This window comes from Haplochromis burtoni, unplaced genomic scaffold, assembly GCF_018398535.1.
Source record: "Haplochromis burtoni strain Fernald_Lab_line unplaced genomic scaffold, NCSU_Asbu1 Contig_8, whole genome shotgun sequence".
Classification (NCBI taxonomy): domain Eukaryota; kingdom Metazoa; phylum Chordata; class Actinopteri; order Cichliformes; family Cichlidae; genus Haplochromis; species Haplochromis burtoni.
The window spans coordinates 2,326,897-2,349,404 of record NW_024582369.1 but is presented as its reverse complement, the minus strand read 5'-3'; the positions used below and the strand labels follow the sequence as shown (position 1 = coordinate 2,349,404).

Genomic DNA, 22,508 nt, shown 5'->3' with positions numbered 1-22,508 from the left:
AAAAAAAAACAAAAAAAAAAAAACACGACCCTCAGCTGTGTCACTTGCAATTAAAACCACATCCGTCTATACAACACAGTCTCTCAGTCCTGTGATGGCTGTGACTGCAAGAGAGCGGCAGCATCAAGAGGAAGCTTAGGTCTAGTCTCCAGAAATGATCTCTCGGAAAATCCAGGCAGGTGAAAGCAGCACACCTCAGTCTGTACAAAATGGCCCCATTTAGAGGAATAGTCCTCTTGCTTTGATCGAGCTTCCAGCCTCGGAAACACTCGACCAGATGCACATTTCACTCTGTGCATAGATTCACGTACAAAAACGGCACCGAACGGATCCTGTCAAAACACCCGTGAAAACCTTTCTCCAGCATGACTTAAAACATTTCTTTTCCACCCTCTTGTTTGGTCCAAGAGTATCAACCTTTGGCTTCTGCTCTATTTCTTATCAAAATCTTAGAGGATGAGAGGTCTAATCATGTTGTGCTGTGTGTGGCCCTGCTGCGATGACGCAATGCTGTGGTTCACCGGAGCCGAGGTGGGTGGGAGTGGAGGAGGGTGAAGAGGAATGTGGATGTCAGTTCGCCCCAGAGGGAGGCTGATGATGATGAGCAGGGGGTTGCGAGTGATCGAGCCCATTTAGAAGTTCAGCTTTGTGACTGGTCGCTCCCTGCCCGAGTCTGTATTCTGGTTGTTGATCCGCTTGCGGTTACGTTTCATCTTGGACAAGTCCTTATCGAAGACCTCGCCCGACCGCAGCGCTGACACGAGGTCATCAAACTCACCGCCATCCTCCTCTCCGTTCGCTTTTGCTTTCCGGGCCTTTCGCTCCTTCTCCCTCTGCTCACGTAGCTGGGGACACAAATGAAAACTGTCATTTAAATATCTGAAGAGGTGAGAGGATAAGAGCATTATTAGCTTTGCTTGGATACGGGAATCTGAGCCCTCCTGGTTTTTATTTATTTATGACTCAGAGAAGCAGTCACGTAATAACATCCAATTTGACTATATAATATCAATGCACTGTATAATGCAATGAGCTGTAGAGGAGTTAGTGGGCAGATGCTGGCACCTTTGATCAAAGGTTAGGAAGCCATTTTTCAGCTCTAATCTAATCAGACCTAATGAGCTGCACAGATGTGAGTCATACTATCTTCTCATGTAGGACAGAAAACAGATCAAATATATTTCCTATGACTGTGTAACTTTTGCTAAATGAAGGCATTGTAGTATTTAATAAATTGAAGGTGCTAAATAAGTGTTTAATAGCAGCTATAGCTCTACTGAGAATCTCAGGGGATGAAAAGAGAGATCAGTCGCATACCTGAGCTTCTACTTTGGCCCTGCGTTCCTCCTCTTCCTTTCGTTTTCGTATGTTCTCGTTCTCCTGCTGAGCCTCTGTGAACGATTGCAGGAACTGGTCGAAGATGCCAAAGAACTCATCTGGCTGCATCTTACTGGCATCCTCACCAAAGTGCTTTACTGCCCTCAGGAACTGCGGGACCAAAGAGAAGAGGAGGGGGCACATGGGATTAGATTTACAGCAGGACGCAGCAGAACCGCGTTTTATTCCATCTTTGACTGCTTTACAGGAGAGTCATTAGGCCCCAGCTCTTTGAAACCAGAGCAGGGCAGGAGTGGTCGGGCTTTGAAGCCCGTGTTCATCCAGATCTCACCGGCTACTGATTGCAGCTGAGGTCAGAGACTGGAGCCAGAGCTCAAATTAAGGCAATGTGCTTGTTGGGTGTTTTTCACAATAAATTAAAAAAGAAAAGAAAAAAAAAAGAACATCCAGATGCAAGATCATGCTGGGAAGATACAGCTTCAAAAAATGTGACCGCTAACAGCAGTTATGGCATAGACAGGGAAACTATGAGCTGAAAAGATGCTGAAGTTTGTTTTTCCCCCATTAGAAAGAAAGAAAAAAAAAAAGAATACATTTCTTTTCAACTTCCTCACAGCAACAATCAATAAACTCTATTTCACAGTCACCTTTTTCTGCTTTTGTTTTGTTTATATGCACAGAGCTGATGCAGTGACCCACTTAGAGGGTCACGAGGTTATCTGGCTCCCAGTCGTGAGTACAGAAGGCCGCTGTAAACATTCAAATATTTAACCGTGGCATACTGTAAATGATTAACAGCAACTAATGGTTCCCATGTTACCAGCTGAGTCCTCATGTCAATGTGGCACACACTGTGGGACATATAAAAATAATAAAGAAAAAACACCTCTTCCTGCCATTCAGGAAGACAGACACATAAATCCCAGGTTAGCGTGTCAAACGGCCCTTTGAAATGTGAACATGTTCAGGTTTCTGCTGGTAGTGGAGTTTAGTCCCCATAAAATCCACATTTGCTTCGTCTTCGTTTGCTTCGATGCTGTGATTCTGTTTGCACAACATAAAGTGACATCTTAAAGTTGGCAGGTGTAATCTGATGTCCACAGTGTGAAATAATATTAAAGCCTATGTTCCTGTTTGCACTCTTGGCCCTCACACATGGCGACAAGCAGGCCGCACAATAAAGTGTCGGTGGCACTGCAGCAGGAAGCCGAAACGCTTCTCCTGCTGGTCGCTTTCCTAGAAAGGTCCCTGGCGGGGTCAGTAAGGCTTGTAGAAACAGCTGCATGGAGAGGAAATGGGATGCAAGCTTTCAGCGCCTGTGTCTGCAGGCGACTGCGACGCTGTCCGGTCTGCTCAAACGCACGTGCACACCCTCGGGTTTTCTGGAGAAACCACACAGGCCGAATGACTCACCAGTTCTTTGGCCTCGATGAGAGAGTCCTCGACATCAGTGAAGCTGAAGCTGGCCACGGTGATGAACTGGCTCACCACCGACACAAACTTGTCACCCGGCTCCTGCGGCCCTTTCTTCTGGTATTCTAGTTCCTGCAAGTGGAAATCAAAAGGAGCAATTAGAAAGAGAACATAAAGAAGAGCTCTGCTGAGTTTGCAAATAAATATCCATGACTTACGCTCTCTACACTTTTTAATCCACTGCGCAGGTTGCCGATATCTTTTTCCAGCTCCGTCATACTGCGTGGAAGAAAGAAAGGTCATCACCATTCACTTAAAAAGGAAGTAGCTGAAAATTAGGTTCCCCATGCAGATGATTCACCCTTTACAGAAAACTCTCTTTTTATATGCCAACAATTGAACCACAATTGGTGGCATATTTTACAAACAAAAATTAGGAAAACACTTGGGAATCACTGCTCCCGGCCTTTACTTGACTTTGGCTGCCTCTGAGATACTCTGCAGGTCCTCCTGGAACTTCAGGACTTTGGGATATTTCTTCTCCAGGATGGTGATCAGATAGTGCAGCAGAGTAATGTTTCTGCAAACACACAGCAAAATGTGTCAAATGTGCAATATAGGGCTTTCATGATGGACTTTCAGATATGAATATCCACATGAAATTTCATCACTATAATATTCCCAGATGTGACTTTTATACACCGCATGCCATTCTTGCTACTGCTGCCTGCAAAGTTTTAATACCACTGTTGAAAAATGTTCTTACTTGTCGATACTGGATTTAGTATCCGCGATCTTGTTGAGTGAAGACACCTTGAAGCCATAAGCATTGCCCCTTTGACCTTTGTTCATATAGTTTCCAAATGCTAGCACCACCTCCAACAGCTGCTTCAGGTTTCTGCTGTTTAAAACCTCCTTAGACGCCTTACCCAGCGCTAAAGCAGCAGGAAAATAGACAAAGTTGGAGATATAAATATGTTTGCTTTGGATAAATCATAGCAATCATATTTGAGATATCATTTTTATTGTATAAAGCACATATTTCCCACCTTCAACTTTGGGTTTGATCTCAGCTATCCTCTCTGCAAACTTCTTCTTAAAGTACAAAGACTGCAGCCTCTGCTGGTAATGGTTTATTCTGGACCGAGGATGGAAATAACGTGTCAGAGAAGAAGGAGAAAAAGATACAAATAATAAATTATAAACAGGGAAATCCACAAATGTAGACAAAAGCCACAATCATGAACATTGCACTTAAATCGCCACACTATACAAGTTTTATATAAGCATATCAAAGTTTTAGTTGTGGTACTGAAGCTTATTTTTGGCTGTGTTTATGATTTAAGCCTATAAAGCACAGACTGTGCACTTAATGAATACCACAGTGGCATCTGTCTTCCAGTCCAGCCTGTAAGACGACAAACTGGAAACTACAGCGGCACTTCTTAGAGGAAACAAGACAAAACGGACTGTGTGATTCTTCCTTTACATACATTTCTGCTGTTGCTATGCTGCAGGATCTCACCCACCAGCGACCTGACCTTTGCTGGTGACCACACTCCTTTCTTTTGTCTTACATGACTTTATTTGCAAAACTGCAATAAAAGTTATTAAATTATCGGCTCACTTTCTCCAAAACAGTGTTTCACACAGACGGCTATTGTTCCCGTTAAGTAGAAAACCATATGTCACTGGGTTTATCTACTCAGACCAAGAGGAAACAAAGACTATTGTTTGTCAGCAGATCTGAGCTGCTCTGCCCTGATGCTGTCAGCTCTGTGGTTATCAGCTGGTAAACAGTGAAATAATACGCTGCACATAAAGAGAAACTCACCTGCTCATCTCGTAAAGGAAGCGGTCGGGTTTGGCCATTCGATCGAGCTCATGTTTATGCTCCTCGAGGAGATCCACATCGCTCTTCTCTGGGACAAACTTCAGCAACTAAAGGACAAGGAAAAGACTTTTCATTATATCGAATACTCAGACACCTCTGCTTTTTGTCGTCAGTGAACATGCCTGAATCTCTGCTTCCACTGTCTCTCGCTCCAAGGCGCATGACGTTTGCCGCTCACCTCTTAACTACTTGTGATTTAAACTGACGTGCATTAATGAAAGCACAGCTGTTTTATGTTTGCATGAAAGCCGTACCTGCTCCAGCATGTCTTTGGGAAGGTCCTCCTGTTCGTCCATGGTTAGGATGGCTCTCTTAATCTCATCATTTGAAAGCTTCAGTCTGCAGTGCACAACAGATAGAATATAATAACATCTTGCTGTGTCTGGGTTTTTTTTTTTTTAAATCCTGAACTGAACTTACCGTGAGAGCAGGATGTTACAGTTTTGAGCTCGACGGCCATCAATCACTGACAGCTCCTTGACTTTTTTGGAGCCCAGCGTGTCGTCTTCCGCCTCTTTCTGTTAGCACAGTGATTAAGAGGTTAGAAAGCATGAAGCTCACATTTTGTTTCAGTTACAGTCACAGACAAACGCATAACAATTAGGACTGGATGACACATGTGCCAGAATCCCGAAGGAGAGCTTAAAACACATTTGAAAGGAAAGAGAGTGGCTGTAGAATTCACGAGAACACACAAACACGACAAGACAGCTGACGCCAAATATATGAACAAAGAGTGACTGTAGAAACTACTGCACTGTAAGTGCACTCACCTGTTTGCTGTTATTGATCATTAAGAAGTCCTAAAATGCAGGCAAGAAGCAGGGAAGATGTAAGCACTCATTAGAATAAGTAAAGCAGTTACGTGATTGCAGCCCATAAGAACAAATGAATCATTCAGCACTTCAATGACAATGGATCAGCAATGATGTGAGCATAGTAAGACATACTGTAAGTGGCTGTTCAGATTATCACTACATGCTTGTTCTTCACATGCTGTGCACATAACTAATCATTAAACTGATCAGGGTGATGCTGAGTATCTAAAATGCACATTTTTTTTTTTTTTTTTTTTTTAATGTGTGTGGATTCAACATGCGTTAGATCACATTTTATATACTGGGCTGTCTGCAGTTTCATCTTTAAAAAGACATGCCCTTCTAATCCAGAAACTACCGATTATGAATTTCTAGAAACTACATCAGTTGCAAACTGAAAGAAAAAAGGAACAGCTGATTGTGAGCAGCGCACTCATGCATTTTCAATCACATATGGCAGAATGATCTAAACCATTAGGAAAAAAAAAGAAAAAGCGTTCCATTCGAAATGTGAGGAGTTTAAAATCATTCAAGCATGAAAGTCTGGAATCTAATTAACTGCCAAGTGTATCTCAAAATATCTCCTTTCTCCTGTTTTTATTGATCTGACCTCTTCCCCATGACCAAACTGTGCTTAGGAAAGAAAAGTTGTACAACAGTAAAAAAAAAAAAATTTAGCAAAAAAATCCAAGGAACTGAACAGCAGCCAAGTCTAAATCCCCCAAAAAAACTGCAAGCAAACTGAACCCTCTGCCCACCCCAAACCCACATATCTACCCTTGGCCTTATCTAATGATAGACAACATAGCAACATGTGGTGAGAGTGAAAGGTGAACTACATCATTCTCAGTACCTGCTGCCTCTGATAGGCTGAGAAGGTTCTTTCAATGTCATCTAAATCCAGCACTTTGAAAACCTTGGCATCGTCCACCTCCATCCAGACTGTACCCTCCAGCTTATTCTGAGAGGAAAATAAGACATCTTATATGTCAAATTTTAACAAAGAGCAGGAATATCTGGAGGCCTCCTGTGCCTCTGCTCTTCATACCTCAGCTAACTTGGACCAGTTGAAGGACTTGAGAGGGTTGGATGGCTGAGGAATGTTCTTCTTCAGCGATGATCCCAGGGGCGCTCCTGGTGGTGGAGGGATACCTCCAATGGGCGGGAGCCCAGGGGGAGGTGGAGGGCCACCTGGCGGAGGCGGTGGGGGTGGCGGAGGAGGCATCATACCACCAGGAGGTGGTGGAGGAGGTGGGGCTATTCCTGCAAAGCCTGGTTGAGGCACCGGGCCACCAGGGGGGCCGGGGGCAACAGGAGGGCCGCCAGGAACAACAGCTGCCTGCCTCTGCAGAGACACATGGGAACACGAGAGGGGTTCAATTCTCATGGAAAGAGTATTGCTGCACATTCAATGGAATCGTAACTACAAAAATTTTTTTTATGCTTTTTTCAACACAAACCATACCACACTGATTCATAATTAAAACGATACCAGTCTAAAAGTCTAATTTTTGTTATCATAAAGCAAAAGGTTTTCCTAATTTCATGAGTTTCTTTCTCAAGTAAGGTAGCTGTGTATTATTAGTTTCTTAAACCTACATTTGGCCTTCAATAACACAGTTTTTATGATAGTTTTGTGCCATTTCAGTAGACTTGTAGTCACTATAGACTGGAAACAAGATTCCTGGTCTTGGGTGCTTTCTGAATTCTGATTATAGTCCAGCAGAAAAGGGGTACATTAGCTGAAATGGATTCTCAAAACCATCAGCTGTCATCTTCTTTTATCTGCATTCTATGTTGGCCCTGAGAGGTTAAATGCACTTGGACTTATGAAAATGCAGGCAAATAGAAAAACACTCCAAAAGCACACAAAATACAAAGGACATGTTTTTAGGGAGACAACAATGTGACATAAAAACTGTGGAAATGACAGGAGGCTCTGTTTTTTTTTTCTTAACAGTTTTCATCGTTGTGAGGAACAAAAAGATGCGGCTAATGTGCATTTTAATCGCATGACTCATGCATAGATAGGTGTTTGCTATTAGTCGTTCAGTAGCTTGTCACCTCGGCAGCTGTTCTGTCACATTGTTGTCACCCCGAAAACACTTTTGTTTTATAAGGTTTTTTGTGAACATTTTCTATTTCGTTTATGTTTTACTCAATTTCCATTGTAATTTGTGGGCTTGCATGTGCTTGAACTCAGGGCCACAGTAACAGTATATATGAAATATATGAAAATAAACAGAAGTGTTCCCTTCAACCTGACCTTTCAGACAGAAGTTAAAAATGGTTCATTTTTTCATTTCTGCTTTTTATCTAGAAAAAACAAAAAAAAACAAAAAAAAAAACAAAACTTAAACTGCTTAATTTTGAGGTTTTAATAAATTTAGATCACATTGTGATATCTAAAGGACTACTCCTAACTTCTTAGATTAGGTCATATGATTATTCTGGACCACCGCTGGCTGTCAGAGTCCATCATCCTACTCATTAAGGTTTTCATTTGAAGGTAATTGTAATTGCAAAGTACTTTAAAGGGAAACATACGGTGCTGAGCTCATGCAGTCGTGCGGTGAGTTCAGCCACTTGCTGTTTGACATTTTTGTGCTCATTGCTCTCCTTTTCCAGCTTCTCTTTCATCTTGTTGAGGGTCTGCATCATGTCCTCTTTCTCCTGGGTCTTGGCGTCACATTCACGCTCCTTCTTCTCAAACTTCTGTTGCAGCTCATGGTGCTCTGTGATGGGGAAATTAAAGCAAGATTTTATTAAAACGTGATTTTCATTGGTAAGAAAATTGTCCCATTCCATTTATAATCGCACACACCTTTTCTCATTTTCTCTGCCTGCTCCTTCCACTGTTTGACCTCATTTTCATTGACCAGCCTGCAGAGAGAATGACGCACGTAATTACTTACAGCGTCTCCGCGAACGACTTCACTGATTGTTTTTCTGAACATAAAAGGGGAGCTATTTTTGAACCAACGCTGTCAAACACATTGATTTCTACTTCAGCCCTGTTCTACATTCTTCAATCCGTTCCATGTTTACGTGTCCGTCTGTGCAGAGGAAAATCGGTGCACTCACATCCGGACAACATTCTTCACGTTAAAATTCTCCAGTGGTGTGACGTCAGGGTCATGACCTTTATCATTCTGCAAGACCATCTGCTGGACGATGCGGTCCAATAGCAGCCAGTACTGTACGGTGTTTCCACTTCTCTTGTCTGGACACGGAAAGAAAGAGAGCAAAGAAAGCAAATTTCCCATTACTCATGTTTCTTCCATTCAGTGTTATCGGAGAAAATACTGATTACACTTGGATCCACAGTGGTTAGATAGCCTAAAGGAGGCAAAATAATTAAAGGCTACAACAAGATGACAAATGTATTTCTTACTGATTGGTGAAATTTCATCAGTCACATGGGGACAAGATGTTAACTGGTGCCTTATAAACTCACAGTGCACAACATGCGGTACTGCTGTTATACTTTACTGTGGAAATTAAAAGTGCACTGCATCAAATTTAATATATAATTGTTTTATTTTTCCTTCCTAAGTTTGCAGATTATTGCTAACACTGGGGTGAAACCACATCACTGGTTGCGGCTCACTCCCATTTTCATTTCTTCAAAAAAAAATGCCTGAAAAACACAGAATAGAGGAGTGAGAGTTAAAGCAAAAAGCCTCGCGCAGTCGTGTCTTTAGTGGCTCTTTCACTTCAAATCCATTGAAAGTGAGAGGTAGGGAAAATAGTTACGGAACTAAATATTAGCATCTGAATGAATACAGCTTTAGTTTGGCTGGGAATGTGCTAATCCACCTTCTGGACTGACTAATCAGGACAAAGTCAACATTCTTATTATATAATATTTATCAAGCCTGTTTGTCCAGTCACAAACAACTAAACTTACGTGGCATGAGCAGACAGTGATGCAGGACAGACATAAAGTGCGGATATGCATCAGTGTGGCTCATCTTCTTCCGGATGAGATCAAAAACTTGCGTGGCACTTTTGGTGTCTACATGTACCTGGATAAGAAGCATAAAAAACCCCCAAATGAATAAACATTTGTTCCTCACATGATGAGTAAGGGAGAGATGTTTCTTTTCCTTACCGACTCGAAACGTTTTGACACAGCCAGCTCATCATCGTTCCGCAGCATCTCAAAGTAGTCTAAATGCCTGAAAGTGTCACAGAGAATTAAGTGATGAACTCGCACACTTACAGCTTAGAAAGATCAGAGCATTAATGTTGACACGCATTAGTTGGAAAGACTTTGAAATCTACTGTGTTGTTGTTGTTGGGGGTAGAGTTCCAGGATAATGTGTAGAGTTTAAAGCCGAGGTTTTGACTCACAGTATGTGTGCTTCTGTACTTCTTTAGCTGTTCGACTGATCTGTAAATGTTTACAGACACCACTTTGGAAGAGATTATGTTTTGGAGTGAAGTTGCACCTCACCTGTCTAACGTGGCGTTTTCATGAGAGCGTAGCTTATCGATCACAGGTTGGATCCCCAGCATAAGAAATTCATATCGGAGGTGAATACGGAATTCCAAACTAGTCTAAAACGGGGGGAAAAAAACAGCAGTAAGATACTGATGCAAGCAGTGCTTTAAAGAGCCTCTTGAATAAGTGACTCCTGTGTGAAAAGATGCATGAAAACAGTATATATTACCTCTCCAGCTCCTTGACTCAGCACAGCATTAATAAAGGACATGATGGCTGTTTTCAAGCTGACCTCATCTCTGTACCGCCCCGTACTCCGGTCCAGATCATTTACAAGTGTCTGAGAGATGAAAATCCATTACAGATGATTAATACTTTCAAGCAATGTTGCTTTTAAATTGCTTTACGTCTCTGTGAAAGATTTAAAATCAGAGCACTGCCCTCAACTGCTCCCACCCACCTGGAAGCGTGTCCTCTCGCAGGCGAAACGCTGGTAGTGCAGCATTGACTCCAGGATTTTTTTGTGCCCGCCAGGCACCAGACATACAGCACCCATGATCTCCAAGACTGCCACCTTTGTCTTAATGTTTTCTGTGGCCAGGCTCTGGGCGATGATGTTGATGCTCTCGGAGTGAGCGAGGACGTGGGCGCGGCCCTGCGAGTTGTTCATCAGAGCTTTGATGCAGCCGATGAGAGACGTGTGGATCTGTGATTCTGTGGTGTCATAGTCCATGCTTTTCAGGAAGTTCAGGATACACGTCAGGCCATCCAGATCAATAAATCGAGTCACAAACCTGAACAGAGACGTCATTGCGATTTACAGAGATGATCTTAGCGCTTAAGGAAATACTAACTATACCATAGAAGTATAGTGCATCGATAATACCCAAGTTTTTGGGTTAAAACTGCAGTGAATGTTCCTTGTGTCCTTGTGTATTCTTGCAGTACAATGAATTAATATTTAGTAAGTGTTGAAAATGAGAGGGTCTCCTTTAATGTTCTTTTATATCAATGAAAAACCTTTACGGGTGTTCAATTTTTAAAGGGTGCATTTCCATACGAGTATGAGGAGCTGAAAAGAGCGACAGATGCAGCGATGGAGGTTAATAACAGGAGATATGATGACAGGTGACATTAAAAAAAAAAAGGGGGGGGGGCTGAGTTTAGATACATAAACTATCTGGGCACATGAAAAAGAAAAATATATCAACAGCTATCAGCTTGCACGCTACAGACCTCCAGTTTATTTACTGCGTCTTGGTAGTGTGCAACATCAGATACTTACCTGATAGTCATGTAGCCTTAAAACTGAGGCTCTATAGCACAAGCTGTTATAATTTAATGTGTTCATTTGTTTTTCATCCCTAGGATCTGCCATAGTTTTTAATGTGAATGTGAGTGTATTTATTTGCTGTTCTAAACTTTTTGGTCACCTCATAGGTTGGGTTCTCAGAGCAGTCTTCAAGTTCTCTATAGTTTTGTTCCTCTCCTCCTCATCCTCTTTCTCCAGAGCGAGGAGCGTCTTTCTCTGTTCAGCAAAAGATTGAACATCATAAAGATCTGAGGCCAAAATAAAGTTAATTTTCTTAATGATAAACAGGTCACAAAAAACAAAACAAATTTCAATAAGGAAAAAAAAAAAGTGTAAAAATCTGGTTGTGATATTTCAGCACCACAAACGTGCAAAATGTTTAAAAGTCATCATATCTCATCACTACATAAAAGAAAAGACCATTTAGTAAATAAAAAAAAAAGACATCTTGCTCATGTTACTACTTACAGCTGCCATTGAATTGAGCTGATCAATGTAATATTCTGGCCAGCTAGTTGCACTTTTGTTTTCTTCTTGTTCCTGAAAAACAGAAAAATGAAATACATTTCACTGTCATTAAAGTAGACAAGAAAATTAAAATGAAGGAAAACATGAGGCATTAGCTCATAAATATTAACTGGGTATGATTTTCATTTTTCAAAGTTACATAAGAATGTGGTTTGGAAGGACATATTTCACATGAGAAGAAAAGTTATTTGGTTCATGTCACATGTTCGAATACCCTGAAGTCTAACTTCAAAGCAAATTATTTTTTTCCCCCTCTTTCCGTCACTTTTCAGATTGATTGGCTTTGAAAGACACGATGCACACAAACACAGACAAATGGACAGGGAACAGACGGACTGGAGCTTAAATAGCCACCAGCCAAAAACGAATCGAGAGCTCAAAGTAGGGCGACACAGATATTCAAGCTATTTTATCCTCCAGAGCTTCACTAAGTTTCAGGAGGTGGTGAAAAATGCCAAAACACGAGTGCACAGCTGCTTGAGAAAATCGTGAGATTAGCAAATGCATGTTTAAACCGTGGATTAAGGACATGGCCTGACTTATGGTGAGATTAATCTTGCTCACGGGCACGTTTGCATTGCAAGTTTAAAGGAGGGGGAGGGAAACAAAAAACAAAAAACTTGCTAGGCACTTCTGAGATGATTTCATATTTGACTTAAAAAGACTACTAAAGCACTGAGGTTAAAGTGACTTGAAGCTAACCTTGGCATGTACATAAAAGCTTTCTTGGCTTTCAGTTTAACTCATGCTCCATTAGGCACAAGTGAACTGTGACCATCAGAAACTAATTGGGCGTCGGTTAATAAAGCGAGCCTGTAGAGATTTGGCCGCTGTTGGTCGAAACTGTGGGCCTTGGCTGGTCTGCAAGGTTTGTGCTGTGACAGGAAGGACTGATCCTGCTGTTCCACTCAAGACCAGTGCCAGCTTGACCAGATGGGTCCTGGAAAATGTCCAGTCAGTTTGAAGAGGCGAAGGAGACGCAGAGGTGGGACCACTTTTACATTTTAAAGAGTTACTCCTTTAACTTCTAAGTCAGCGGTCTTCAAAATATAAAATACCCACAGTTTATTTAGAGTTATGATGACAGGCTAGGAGTGTATTTTGAGGGGTTTGTTTTTTTTCACATTTGAAAAAAATAAAGGTCAGAGACACATTACGAAATCTTAAACTGTGCATTTAATAGTTAGCCCGTTTCAGAACTCAAGAAGTTAGAAGTTAAACTTTTCTTTTTTCCTCACGTTAAAATCTGAAACCCAACAAAAAAAATCTTTGCTGACAACCAGATCAGTAAATCATCTTCTTGGCAGATGATGTAGCCTTGAAGAAAATGGACAAAAGACAAGAGACAGGAAGCAGATTGATTCTCTACAGCATGATTTCATCAGCTCAGGTGTCTGGCCAAACTAAACAGCTAAAGCTTTGAATGACTTATCTCCTCCACATCCAGCTTGACTTCTGAAGCCAAGAAGCAACTGGTGGAAAAAGAGCACCCTCATCACTTGGGCTTTGAGTGCCCCGATAATGACCCATCTTCCTCCTTATCACCCCCTCACTCACCCACCCGCTGCTCACATACAAAAGAAGCACCTGTGGAAGTGAAGCCTTCCTGTTTGCTTTGGACAACTAAGTGCTTCCTCTTTTCTCTGCATGCACGCACACACACACACGCACGCACGCACGCACGCACCCTTCCTCTCTGAATCTCTGATGGTGAGTTTTTAATCTGTCCGAGTTGGAGCCAAAGTTTGCTGCAGAGTCAGCAATATTGATGTCTGTTCTGTCTCTCCTCCCTCACCCTTATTCTGTAGGTCCACACTGCATTTAAAAAGGGTTGACTCACCTAAATCCTCCCCCAACTTCCCTTTAACACAAAAGAAGTAAAGCAACGATTCTGAGGTTTATTTTTAAGGTGCACTGTGATGCTACTGAAATAAGGCCACTAACTGGGGCACAGTAGATGCAGGAGCATGCAGCACTCTCCATCACTTGCCTTGTTGTGACTGACTAGTTGATGCTGTCTGCAGCTAAAGTAAGCCATAAGTGTACCTATACTTAAAGTATGTGTCCAGTGAAAGAGGAAAATTTGACGTGGCTCCTCGAGCTTCTCGTCATATCCAATAACTTAACTGTGCTGGAAACGTACCATTTCTGCAAAGAAATTATCCATCAACATGAATACACACTTTTGGCTCAAACACAAATCTTTACAAGGAGTAATTTGACATTTTGGGAAACGCACCTATTCAATTCATTGCCAAGAGCTACATTTGTTTCATGCATATTTAAACTCTCTGGGCTGGCTAAAGCAAAAGCATTTACATTCAGGAAGAAAACTGACATTTCAAACAATGGTGATTTTTTTTTTTTGCTCTGCTGTTCTGGCCTAATAACATCTATGCCTTTCTGCAGCTGTTTTATCTGGGGATTTACATAGTGCACACACACACACACACACACACACACACACACACACACACACACACACACACACACACACACACACACACAATCTAAATATCCAATCCATCTGGCTAAATCCCAGTACTCCTCACCATCCAGTTTGTTACCAGATGTAGGAAAAGATTAATAAATCTGCATGGCCCGTCTGCATACTAGTCAGGACAGGATATCCTACACCCTCATACCTTTGGCCTTGAAACACTGCTGTAAAAATGTGTGGGCACATTAAGAGGTAGCTGAACTTGCACTGAGCTAAAGCAGAACAGGCGTCTGCATTTTCCTGCATACTGAGGATGAGTTGTTATTATGTGGAGAAACAGCTGACGTTCCTTTTATCTGGAAGGCCATAATGAAACACGACACTATCACAGAGTAGTAGAGTATATGTTGTGTCTACATGAATGCTTTGATGGGATAGGTGTGTTACCTAAAAGAGAATTAAAAAAAAATCTAAATCAAAAATATGCCAAGTTTTCTTCATTTTTGAATCAGGCAGGAAGAGAAGAAGAGAAAAACCACGCTGTGTGGGAGGAAATGCGCTGTCAAAATTTAAAGGGAAAAAATAGGAACTTTGAAATCTTCAGAACTTCATCATTTCTGACAGTACCTTCCCTGTTAGTGGATTATCTAATGTAGGAGGCCAGATTTAGCTTTCGCTTTACTCCCTCTACGCACTATTTTTATATGCACCTCATGTAGCATCCGCTCAAGGAAGTTATTCACAAAGGAGCTCTTTTTAAGTAGAAAAGATTTACTTTGTAGCGAGGGAGAAAGTGACTAACTCAAGATGTATAACAGAACAGGGGATTAATGCTGGGATATTACAAGCACTTTGTGGAATGGGAATGATGTGCTTTGTTGAAATGTTTAGCTATCTGTTTGACTGATAATGGCTTGCATAAGCAATACATTAATTGGCTATACAAACAGTAGGCAGATGCAATGAAAATGAGCCCAAGTTTTGATCCTAATAAAGTCTGAAATGTAAGTTACTTATTTCTTAAAGCAAAATATTGCAGATACCAGAACTACTTCAGTACTGTGGGGAAGGCGTAGTACCGAAGCCTCTACATTACAGGAATGGTTTGATAATTTAGATGAGAACACTGCAGACTAACCGGTTTCTGGCAGAAGCCTTAAATATACTGCACTGGCGTAGTATCAAACTTCCCTCATGTTATTTAGCCACTTCCCTCTTTTGTGAGAGATTAAAACCAGTACAGACGTACGTCAACTTTAACTGCTAGTTTCCATTAACACACCCTTTCAGCTACCCTTTATATTTTAATTATCTGTCAAGTTGAATTCCTAAGGAGGCACACTATTAAATTAGCAAAAGGTGGTTCACAATGCTGTCCTGAATATTACTGTAAGCAGTGACATATTCACTACATCAAAATAAAATGGTCTGCAGTAAGCATAGGGATCCAGCGATAAAAGACTCAGAAAACACACAGCTCAAGGGATCAACAAATCAATGAGGGAGGAGATTACATAAAATTGGCTACTGGGATATTTGCAGCCCCCCCCCCCCAAAAAAAAGGCAGACAGCAGCGAGTCTATGAAGGCTGATATGGTGTAATGTGCTATGCAGCCAACAGAGATCTGTTTACCTTCTTTTTGCTGCAGTAGATTTGCCATTTCTTCTCTGCAGGCAGTGCGAACATGGCTTCCCTGTGTTTCTCTGTAAGATCAAGCTCATCCTGCAAAATGAAGATGAAAAAGAAGAAAAAGGTTAAGAAATGTTGGTGCTGAGTCACAGTAACAAATCGCTGAACGTTAGATTATGAAACCCGTATTGATAACTCGAGTGTTAAAATATCGAGCATCTTTCTCAAAACCATCATCCTGCAAATTTACAAACAACTGACATCAAACCAAACAAAACATAAGTGAAGAGCAGCTCTGTTAGCTGTTTTTAGCTCACTCTTCATAGTATCACTGGATGGTCTCATCATATATTCAGTGCGATTTTGAAACAAATCAGATGTCTTCCCGGCTTTAGATGTGTGAGTAATGGGGAAAAGATAAGGTGTGGTTTGCCTGCTCAACATGTGGTAACAAACATCTGGAAACAACATGTGTCACAACGTATAAAAGACATTTCACAGAGGCGCGTAAAGGGTGCTTTTGGGAAGCGTTTGACTAAATACCAGGAAAAAAAACTGACTGAGACATTTTCAGCAAGATCTGTAACTTATCTGAGGGATTTATGGGCTTTTTGTGCTGAACTGTAGCTGAATGACTATATGTGAAAGAGGCAGTGGAAGTTATAGAGAAATAGAGATTATGTTAACGCAGTTTACCTAACAGAATAATTGCAAAATATTTTAATGACAACTAGTCATCATGGGACGTGCCTTTGGGGGTTTCATTTGCTAAAGAATGTAGGCCTGGTGAATCAATATGTGCAATGATCAAGTCCCTATTGACATCCTCAGTAAAAGGGCCACGTGTGTTTGGGGAAATGACTCAATTACTCCCTAAATCATAAAAAGCATGTATGTGTTTTATGTTGGGTATGAACGCATGATAGGAAAAGTAGCTTCACCTGACTGTCTGAGTAAATTTCAAATTCAAAGGTCGAGTTTAACTGATCGTAACAGAGCAGATGTTCAAAATTCGTTTCTCCAACATAAGCCTTTTTTCCCCCCAGCAAACCCATTCTGATTATACAAGCACATGGTGGCTCATACTGGGTGAAAAGAAAAGCACGTGGCTGTTTTCTTCTAGTAAACAGAGCAACTGAAAGCCTCTTTGTCGTTACACTCAACGTACTCAATTATGTCTTCATAAAGAGTGGTAGACAAAAACAAGCAATTAGCAGATGGAGGAGGCCGAGGCATTAAGAGCTCCTGAATAAGGCCTATTGATGTGCAAAAATGTCATGCTTAGATTACTGTGGCAACCATGAGAGAGAAAAAGGGGCCAGAAGAGAGAGCGAGAGGAGGGCACGACAAATTAGAAGTGACAATAAGACAGGGGAAAAAAGGCAGTCTGGCCCTGTTATTCACAAGTTAGTGTAAGTTTAAACTGGGAGGAAGTGGCAGTTTATTTGGGAATGCCTTAAAATGTAACAGACAGGGTAAACAATGTAGTAAGAATATATTTTAGAGCCAATTTAAAACATCCACTTAAGTCAGTTTGGAAAATATTTCAAGTATTTCATTGTAAATTGTCTTGATTTGTATGATAGGGTGGTTTTTAAAGGTCATAATCATCCCAAGGTGGCCCAGTGATACAGTGCTAAGTGCTGGCCTTTTATTTTAAAGAAGCGCTGGAATTCAAACTTGCTAGAAACCTTTATTTTTAATACTTTCATGACAATAAAAGTTCCAGTAAGTAATCCTGAATAAGACACATCAGGATTACCTACTGATTTCTGTAAGTGTTTAGATGTGCAAAAAACAAAAAACTAAATGGAACAGTGTCTTACCACCAACTCGGCGAACATGCTATCCAGCTCATCATTTCCCGGCATGGGCAGTGATGGCTCCATGGACTGCAGAGCAAAGTCATCCCGCAGTTTGTAGGTGATCTCTGGATGGTCTCTGTTGTTAAAACAACAGAAGATGGCGGAGAAGCCGCTGCGACCGCCGCCACCACCGCTACCCCCACCACGCTTCCGAGGAGGCATGGCGATCCAATGTCTAACTGGTCAGGCAGGGAGGGGGGGGAGGCTCCTTCAGGACCTCTTTACAGCCTCCTCCACCTCAGAGTTTGGCCTCCGTCAGAGAGCACTGTAGACACAAAGAGGGGACAGTGAGTCTTGACCAAATTAGAGTGACGTATTGACCACATTAGTTAAACTGTCCATCCATCCATTCTCTTCCACTTATCCTTATCCTATCGCAGCTATCATTGGACAGATCGCCAATCTGACGCAGGAATAACACAGAGAGGCAAACAACCATTTCCACTCACATTCAATTCAATTTTTTGTGGGCAATTTAGAATCACCAATTAACCTAACCCAACTAACTGCATAAAAGTGGCTTACTGTTTTTGGACTCAAGGAGGAAGCCAGAGTACCCAGTTAGAGTGCATGCCACAGAGAAAGATCTTGGCCAGATGGTGGAGTCAAACTCAGTATAGCTTAGGAAACTCAGGACCGTCTTACTGTGAGGCAACAGAGCTAGCCACCACCCCACTGTGCTGCATAGTTAAACTGGCTTTTCAAAAAGAATAAAACACAATTAAGACAATTTGAAAAGTGCTAAAAACAAAGACTGATAATTTCTGTTCTCTTCAATTAAACCACAGCAAGCTTCCAGCCACAATTGTACTGTACTACAACATGAACCTCTGATTCTGCTAATGTTTAATGAGGTAGGGTCATGATTTTTGAAAGGCAAGTACAATGTCCTCTGCCCCCAAAAGACTCGGTTATATCATTTACTCAATAGAGCCCTGCAATGAGAGTGTGACACTTGAAAGGGGGGAGATAATTTGACTGGATTAGCAAATTCAGGTCTTCTCGTGTCCAATTCCTCCTATTCAGGATTGGCTTTTCTCTGAAGATCTAACGAGTAGTAATTAGAAGGGAGTGTTTACAATGACCGTGGCGAGCAGTGTGTTATACCTTCTGGTCTTTAGAGACTGGTTTGGTCAGTGAGGGGGGGAAAGCTAAAGCAGGCCTTTTAGTAATCCCTGAGCTGCTGTACAAATCAGTCTGCATACTGACCTAATGATGGGGGAGATTTAAAACATTTAGAGACTATGTCAAACTGGAATATACAATGCTTCAATCTTCCTGATGATCCAGTCACGTGACTCTACTTTCTGGCTGCTGCAGTACAAGCTACACATTTGGTTTGGTCTGTAGCAGCTGTAAGTTTCCACAGTAACGTAGGAAATGTGCACAATCCTACTCAACTATCTGCCCTGCCTGTCTATCACAGATAAAAATACACAGAGTTCAGCTGTCCCAAACGAGCAGCATTGCTGACGACCGTCTCAGCATATCAATGAAAGTTTTACAAGAGGAAGATTATTTAAAAAAATAAATACAAATTTGGGATCATTTAAGTAACCCCTCCCCCCAAATACCAGATACAGTATATTTTAGGTTGCTGTTTGACTACTTTGGTTCTGACAAAAATATCCAACTGACAGATTTATTGTCCAAATTTTAATAATCATGACAAGATAAAACCTGATGACATTGGAAATTCCCCAACACTTCCTCAAGTGCCATTGTGATGTTAAAACTCTGGCTCTGAGGGACAATCTGTAACAGCTAAACTTTCAAAGTTTAAATCTTTAGTCTTGTTTAACCTCCTAGGACCTGGTGTCCACATATGTGGACATCACATTTGGGGTTGCCTGGACCAAAATACTTTGCTCTACAAAAGCCTGATATCGACTTACGAGGACATTATACTGACACTGTTCAATCAAAATTTCAAGCGAACGTCTTCATATGTGGATCTCATTTTTCTCAGGAGTAAAAATCAGGTAAAAACAGAAAAATAATAAAAATTAAAAAAATAAAAATAAAATCAGGTAATTCTTTGTTTTTAACATTCATCAGGTCCCAGTCAGCCCCAATATCAAAGAGAAATTAAAAATGCATGCCATGAAAGAGTTCGGGTCTTAGGAGGTTAAGACCAGAGCCCTTCAGTCATCTCACTCAGACTGTACTTTGACCTGTGACCAGACTGAACTGTGCTTGAAACATTTGCCTCTCTGCTTTCAGCCAAGGGTGACAGATGCTAAGGTTGTTGCTAAAGCCTCAAAGTAAAACATAAGGTAAGATTTTAAAAGAAAAACAAACATCAAAACTCACTAGGAAACCCCCCCCAAAAAAACCAGAACAACCTGGAACACATGTACAAGTATAATAATCATGTTAAACGTGACAAAGAGAGAAGAAAGTTGCAGAGTGTGCTCGCTAACCCGATGGTTTATCTTCAACAAGGAAATCAAGTGCACAAAGGACATATCTGCTGTCTGGGAAATAAAAAAAAGAGATGTCCAGATATCCGCAAGTATGCTGTCGTCAGCATACCACAAAAATATCTCTACACTGTCCCTACACTGTGGTGTGAGGCTCAGCATCATAAACCACAGAGGTTGTGCTGAACTGCAGAAATGTCTGGACGTCTTGTCGTGGTGACCAATAGCCCAGCAGATTATAACCCTGTTCACTTGACCTTTTCCAGTGATTTCCTATAAGTCAAATGCTCCACACAGACTGAATGCATCAAGTTCAGTGTGAAGCATTTTTAAATTTAGTCTGGTCAGGTCACGTCCTTAGCGGTAATCGAAGATTGTGGGTCGCTATTCTCAGCGAGCCGAGGAAACAAACTAGTTATTTCTTCCAAAGGAGAAAGTGAGGGCATTTCCTATAGCAATGTCTTTGGTCAACCTAAATAGGGCCCGATAGCATCACTGTCCCATTTTTGGCACTTTTGGTTCATATGGGTTTCCTCTATCCAGCAGCTGTATTTTTTTTTTTTTTTTTTTAAATTACGGATGTCAGCAACTTTTTCCAACCACCAGAAAAATTTGTCGCCTTCTATCATTTTTATTCTTAAGCACCAAATAACTCCTTTAAGATGTGCCGATTCTAACAACAAAAGGAGCAAACCTCTAAAAGAGATATAATTAACACAAGCAGTAACATAAGATATAATTTAACTTTTAAACAAATTTGTTTTTAAAATTTTGTCTCAAGGCAGACTGCGTTTATAACGAACTGCTACTCTGACAAATCCGAAGCACTAGATACTTGTCCACATCACTGCTTTTTGCTCTTGAAAGCCAACAAACTACAATTAACTGGACAAACTGTCAAACAATACTAGTCATGACATGTATTCCATTTTAACAATAATCACTCTTTTCTAAAGAAAAAAAAAGAAAGAAAGCAAACGTACCGAAATATACAACAGAGTGAATGAAAAGCATACAGTACCACTAGAAATACACGGTGCCCGAGGCCAAATGGCCACACGTGGGATAAAGTACACAGCAGCTCTCTTTTATTAACACACTGAATAGTATATTTATTTTGACACATCCTTGACTTTTCTAAATTGACTACTGGAGGCCTCGGCAGCAGCTGCTTAGCTTCACACTCACAATCTATTCTAGCATGAAGGGAAGAAGCCTTTCAAAGGCTTCTTTGACCATATTAGTACACAAAGCTGCCCATTTTTTTCCATTAGCTAAACTTTGTTTAAACTTGTGAGCCAGAGTGGGACAAAGCTGGTCCCCCATCCAGCTACAGTAGCCAGAGGATATGCCACGACTCACTCATCCGAAGAAGGTCACCGGGAGTGTTTGAACATGGAGACCATCTGATGTCTGTGAAGACTTTGTGCTGGAATTGTTTACCCTCTGAGACCTGAGTGCGCTCACATTAGTCCCCGGAGGCTGTCTGTCAGACGGTCAAGGTGTCGAACCTAACAGAGGCTTGTTGCAACAGGACAACATTCCTCTCATAGCCAGGTGAGTCTTGTGACCCTGAACAACACCCACACTACAACACGTTCCACTGTCACCTGCTCTAACTGAGAGGGAGCAACAGATTATCTTTAATTACAGGTCACGTACAGCCTAGCCAGCTGAACTGATCTTAACTGTCCAAGAAGTAACAGCCAAATTAGTGGTCATATCCAGTAATTATCCATGTAGTAGTATGTCTGAAATGTTAAGAGTCTGAAAGTTGATGGTGGTGCCATGTAGCAGTCCCATTGTTCATATGATCAAGAAGAATGCTATTCATCCTGAAATAAATCAAGTCCTGGACTTTAACAGAGAAACATGCCTTTTGTAGGCAGATGCATACAGATTAACCCAGATTCTTCTGTACTCCTTCATTCATACACATCCAATAACTAGACCCGCCCACCCATTTCCTAACAAACACTTCTCTCTTTGTGTGAAGGAGATTTCTGTCTGTGGATAGTCTCGTTGTTTTCTTGACCATGTGGTTTGGCGGGTGACCTGGCATGAGTCCAAACTGTAAAAACAATCCCAGTGTTTGCGAAGTGAGTGTGAGCCCGCCCATGGTGCCTGCCCAAGACCTCTCCATTAAAACCTGCACAACTGTCAGGTCCACTGGAGAAAAGGCAGAAGTAAGAAGAGCATCTTAAGCTAAACACAAAGAGACTCACGTTACTAAACATGTGCAGGGAAAACTAAAGAATTTAAGGATGACCTGACACTTCATCCAGCTGTCACATCTTTCTTTGTTGATTTTGTTCCGTCAGTTTATTAACCTCTTTAGGATTCTCTGCCGTTAACCGTAAAAGGCTCAGTGTGCCAGATTTTCCTGATGCTACATGAGTG

General features: G+C 41.3%; 1 protein-coding gene across 4 annotated transcripts in view; it reads right to left on the bottom strand.

Moving 5' to 3' along the window:
• Positions 1–10: 10 nt before the first annotated feature.
• The window catches only part of LOC102310898 (disheveled-associated activator of morphogenesis 1), a 42,540-nt gene continuing 20,042 nt past the window's right edge, over positions 11–22,508 (bottom strand). For 3 of the 4 annotated variants that reach the window (XM_005914457.3, XM_005914459.3, XM_005914458.2), the window contains exons 2-26: positions 17,647–17,950; positions 15,824–15,913; positions 11,691–11,762; positions 11,344–11,438; positions 10,371–10,704; positions 10,140–10,250; positions 9,923–10,026; positions 9,578–9,644; positions 9,374–9,491; positions 8,548–8,686; positions 8,288–8,346; positions 8,011–8,198; positions 6,512–6,808; positions 6,317–6,424; positions 5,419–5,448; positions 5,066–5,163; positions 4,900–4,984; positions 4,586–4,692; positions 3,801–3,889; positions 3,518–3,686; positions 3,224–3,331; positions 2,970–3,030; positions 2,752–2,883; positions 1,318–1,488; positions 11–845 (exon numbers count right to left, since the gene is read on the bottom strand). In XM_005914457.3, coding sequence (XP_005914519.1) covers positions 633–845; positions 1,318–1,488; positions 2,752–2,883; positions 2,970–3,030; positions 3,224–3,331; positions 3,518–3,686; positions 3,801–3,889; positions 4,586–4,692; positions 4,900–4,984; positions 5,066–5,163; positions 5,419–5,448; positions 6,317–6,424; positions 6,512–6,808; positions 8,011–8,198; positions 8,288–8,346; positions 8,548–8,686; positions 9,374–9,491; positions 9,578–9,644; positions 9,923–10,026; positions 10,140–10,250; positions 10,371–10,704; positions 11,344–11,438; positions 11,691–11,762; positions 15,824–15,913; positions 17,647–17,847 — 3,246 coding nt within the window. In that variant the 5' untranslated portion in view covers positions 17,848–17,950 and the 3' untranslated portion in view covers positions 11–632. The remainder of the gene's footprint in view (positions 846–1,317; positions 1,489–2,751; positions 2,884–2,969; positions 3,031–3,223; positions 3,332–3,517; positions 3,687–3,800; positions 3,890–4,585; positions 4,693–4,899; positions 4,985–5,065; positions 5,164–5,418; positions 5,449–6,316; positions 6,425–6,511; positions 6,809–8,010; positions 8,199–8,287; positions 8,347–8,547; positions 8,687–9,373; positions 9,492–9,577; positions 9,645–9,922; positions 10,027–10,139; positions 10,251–10,370; positions 10,705–11,343; positions 11,439–11,690; positions 11,763–15,823; positions 15,914–17,646; positions 17,951–22,508) is intronic. The other variant, XM_005914460.3, reaches the window with a different exon arrangement.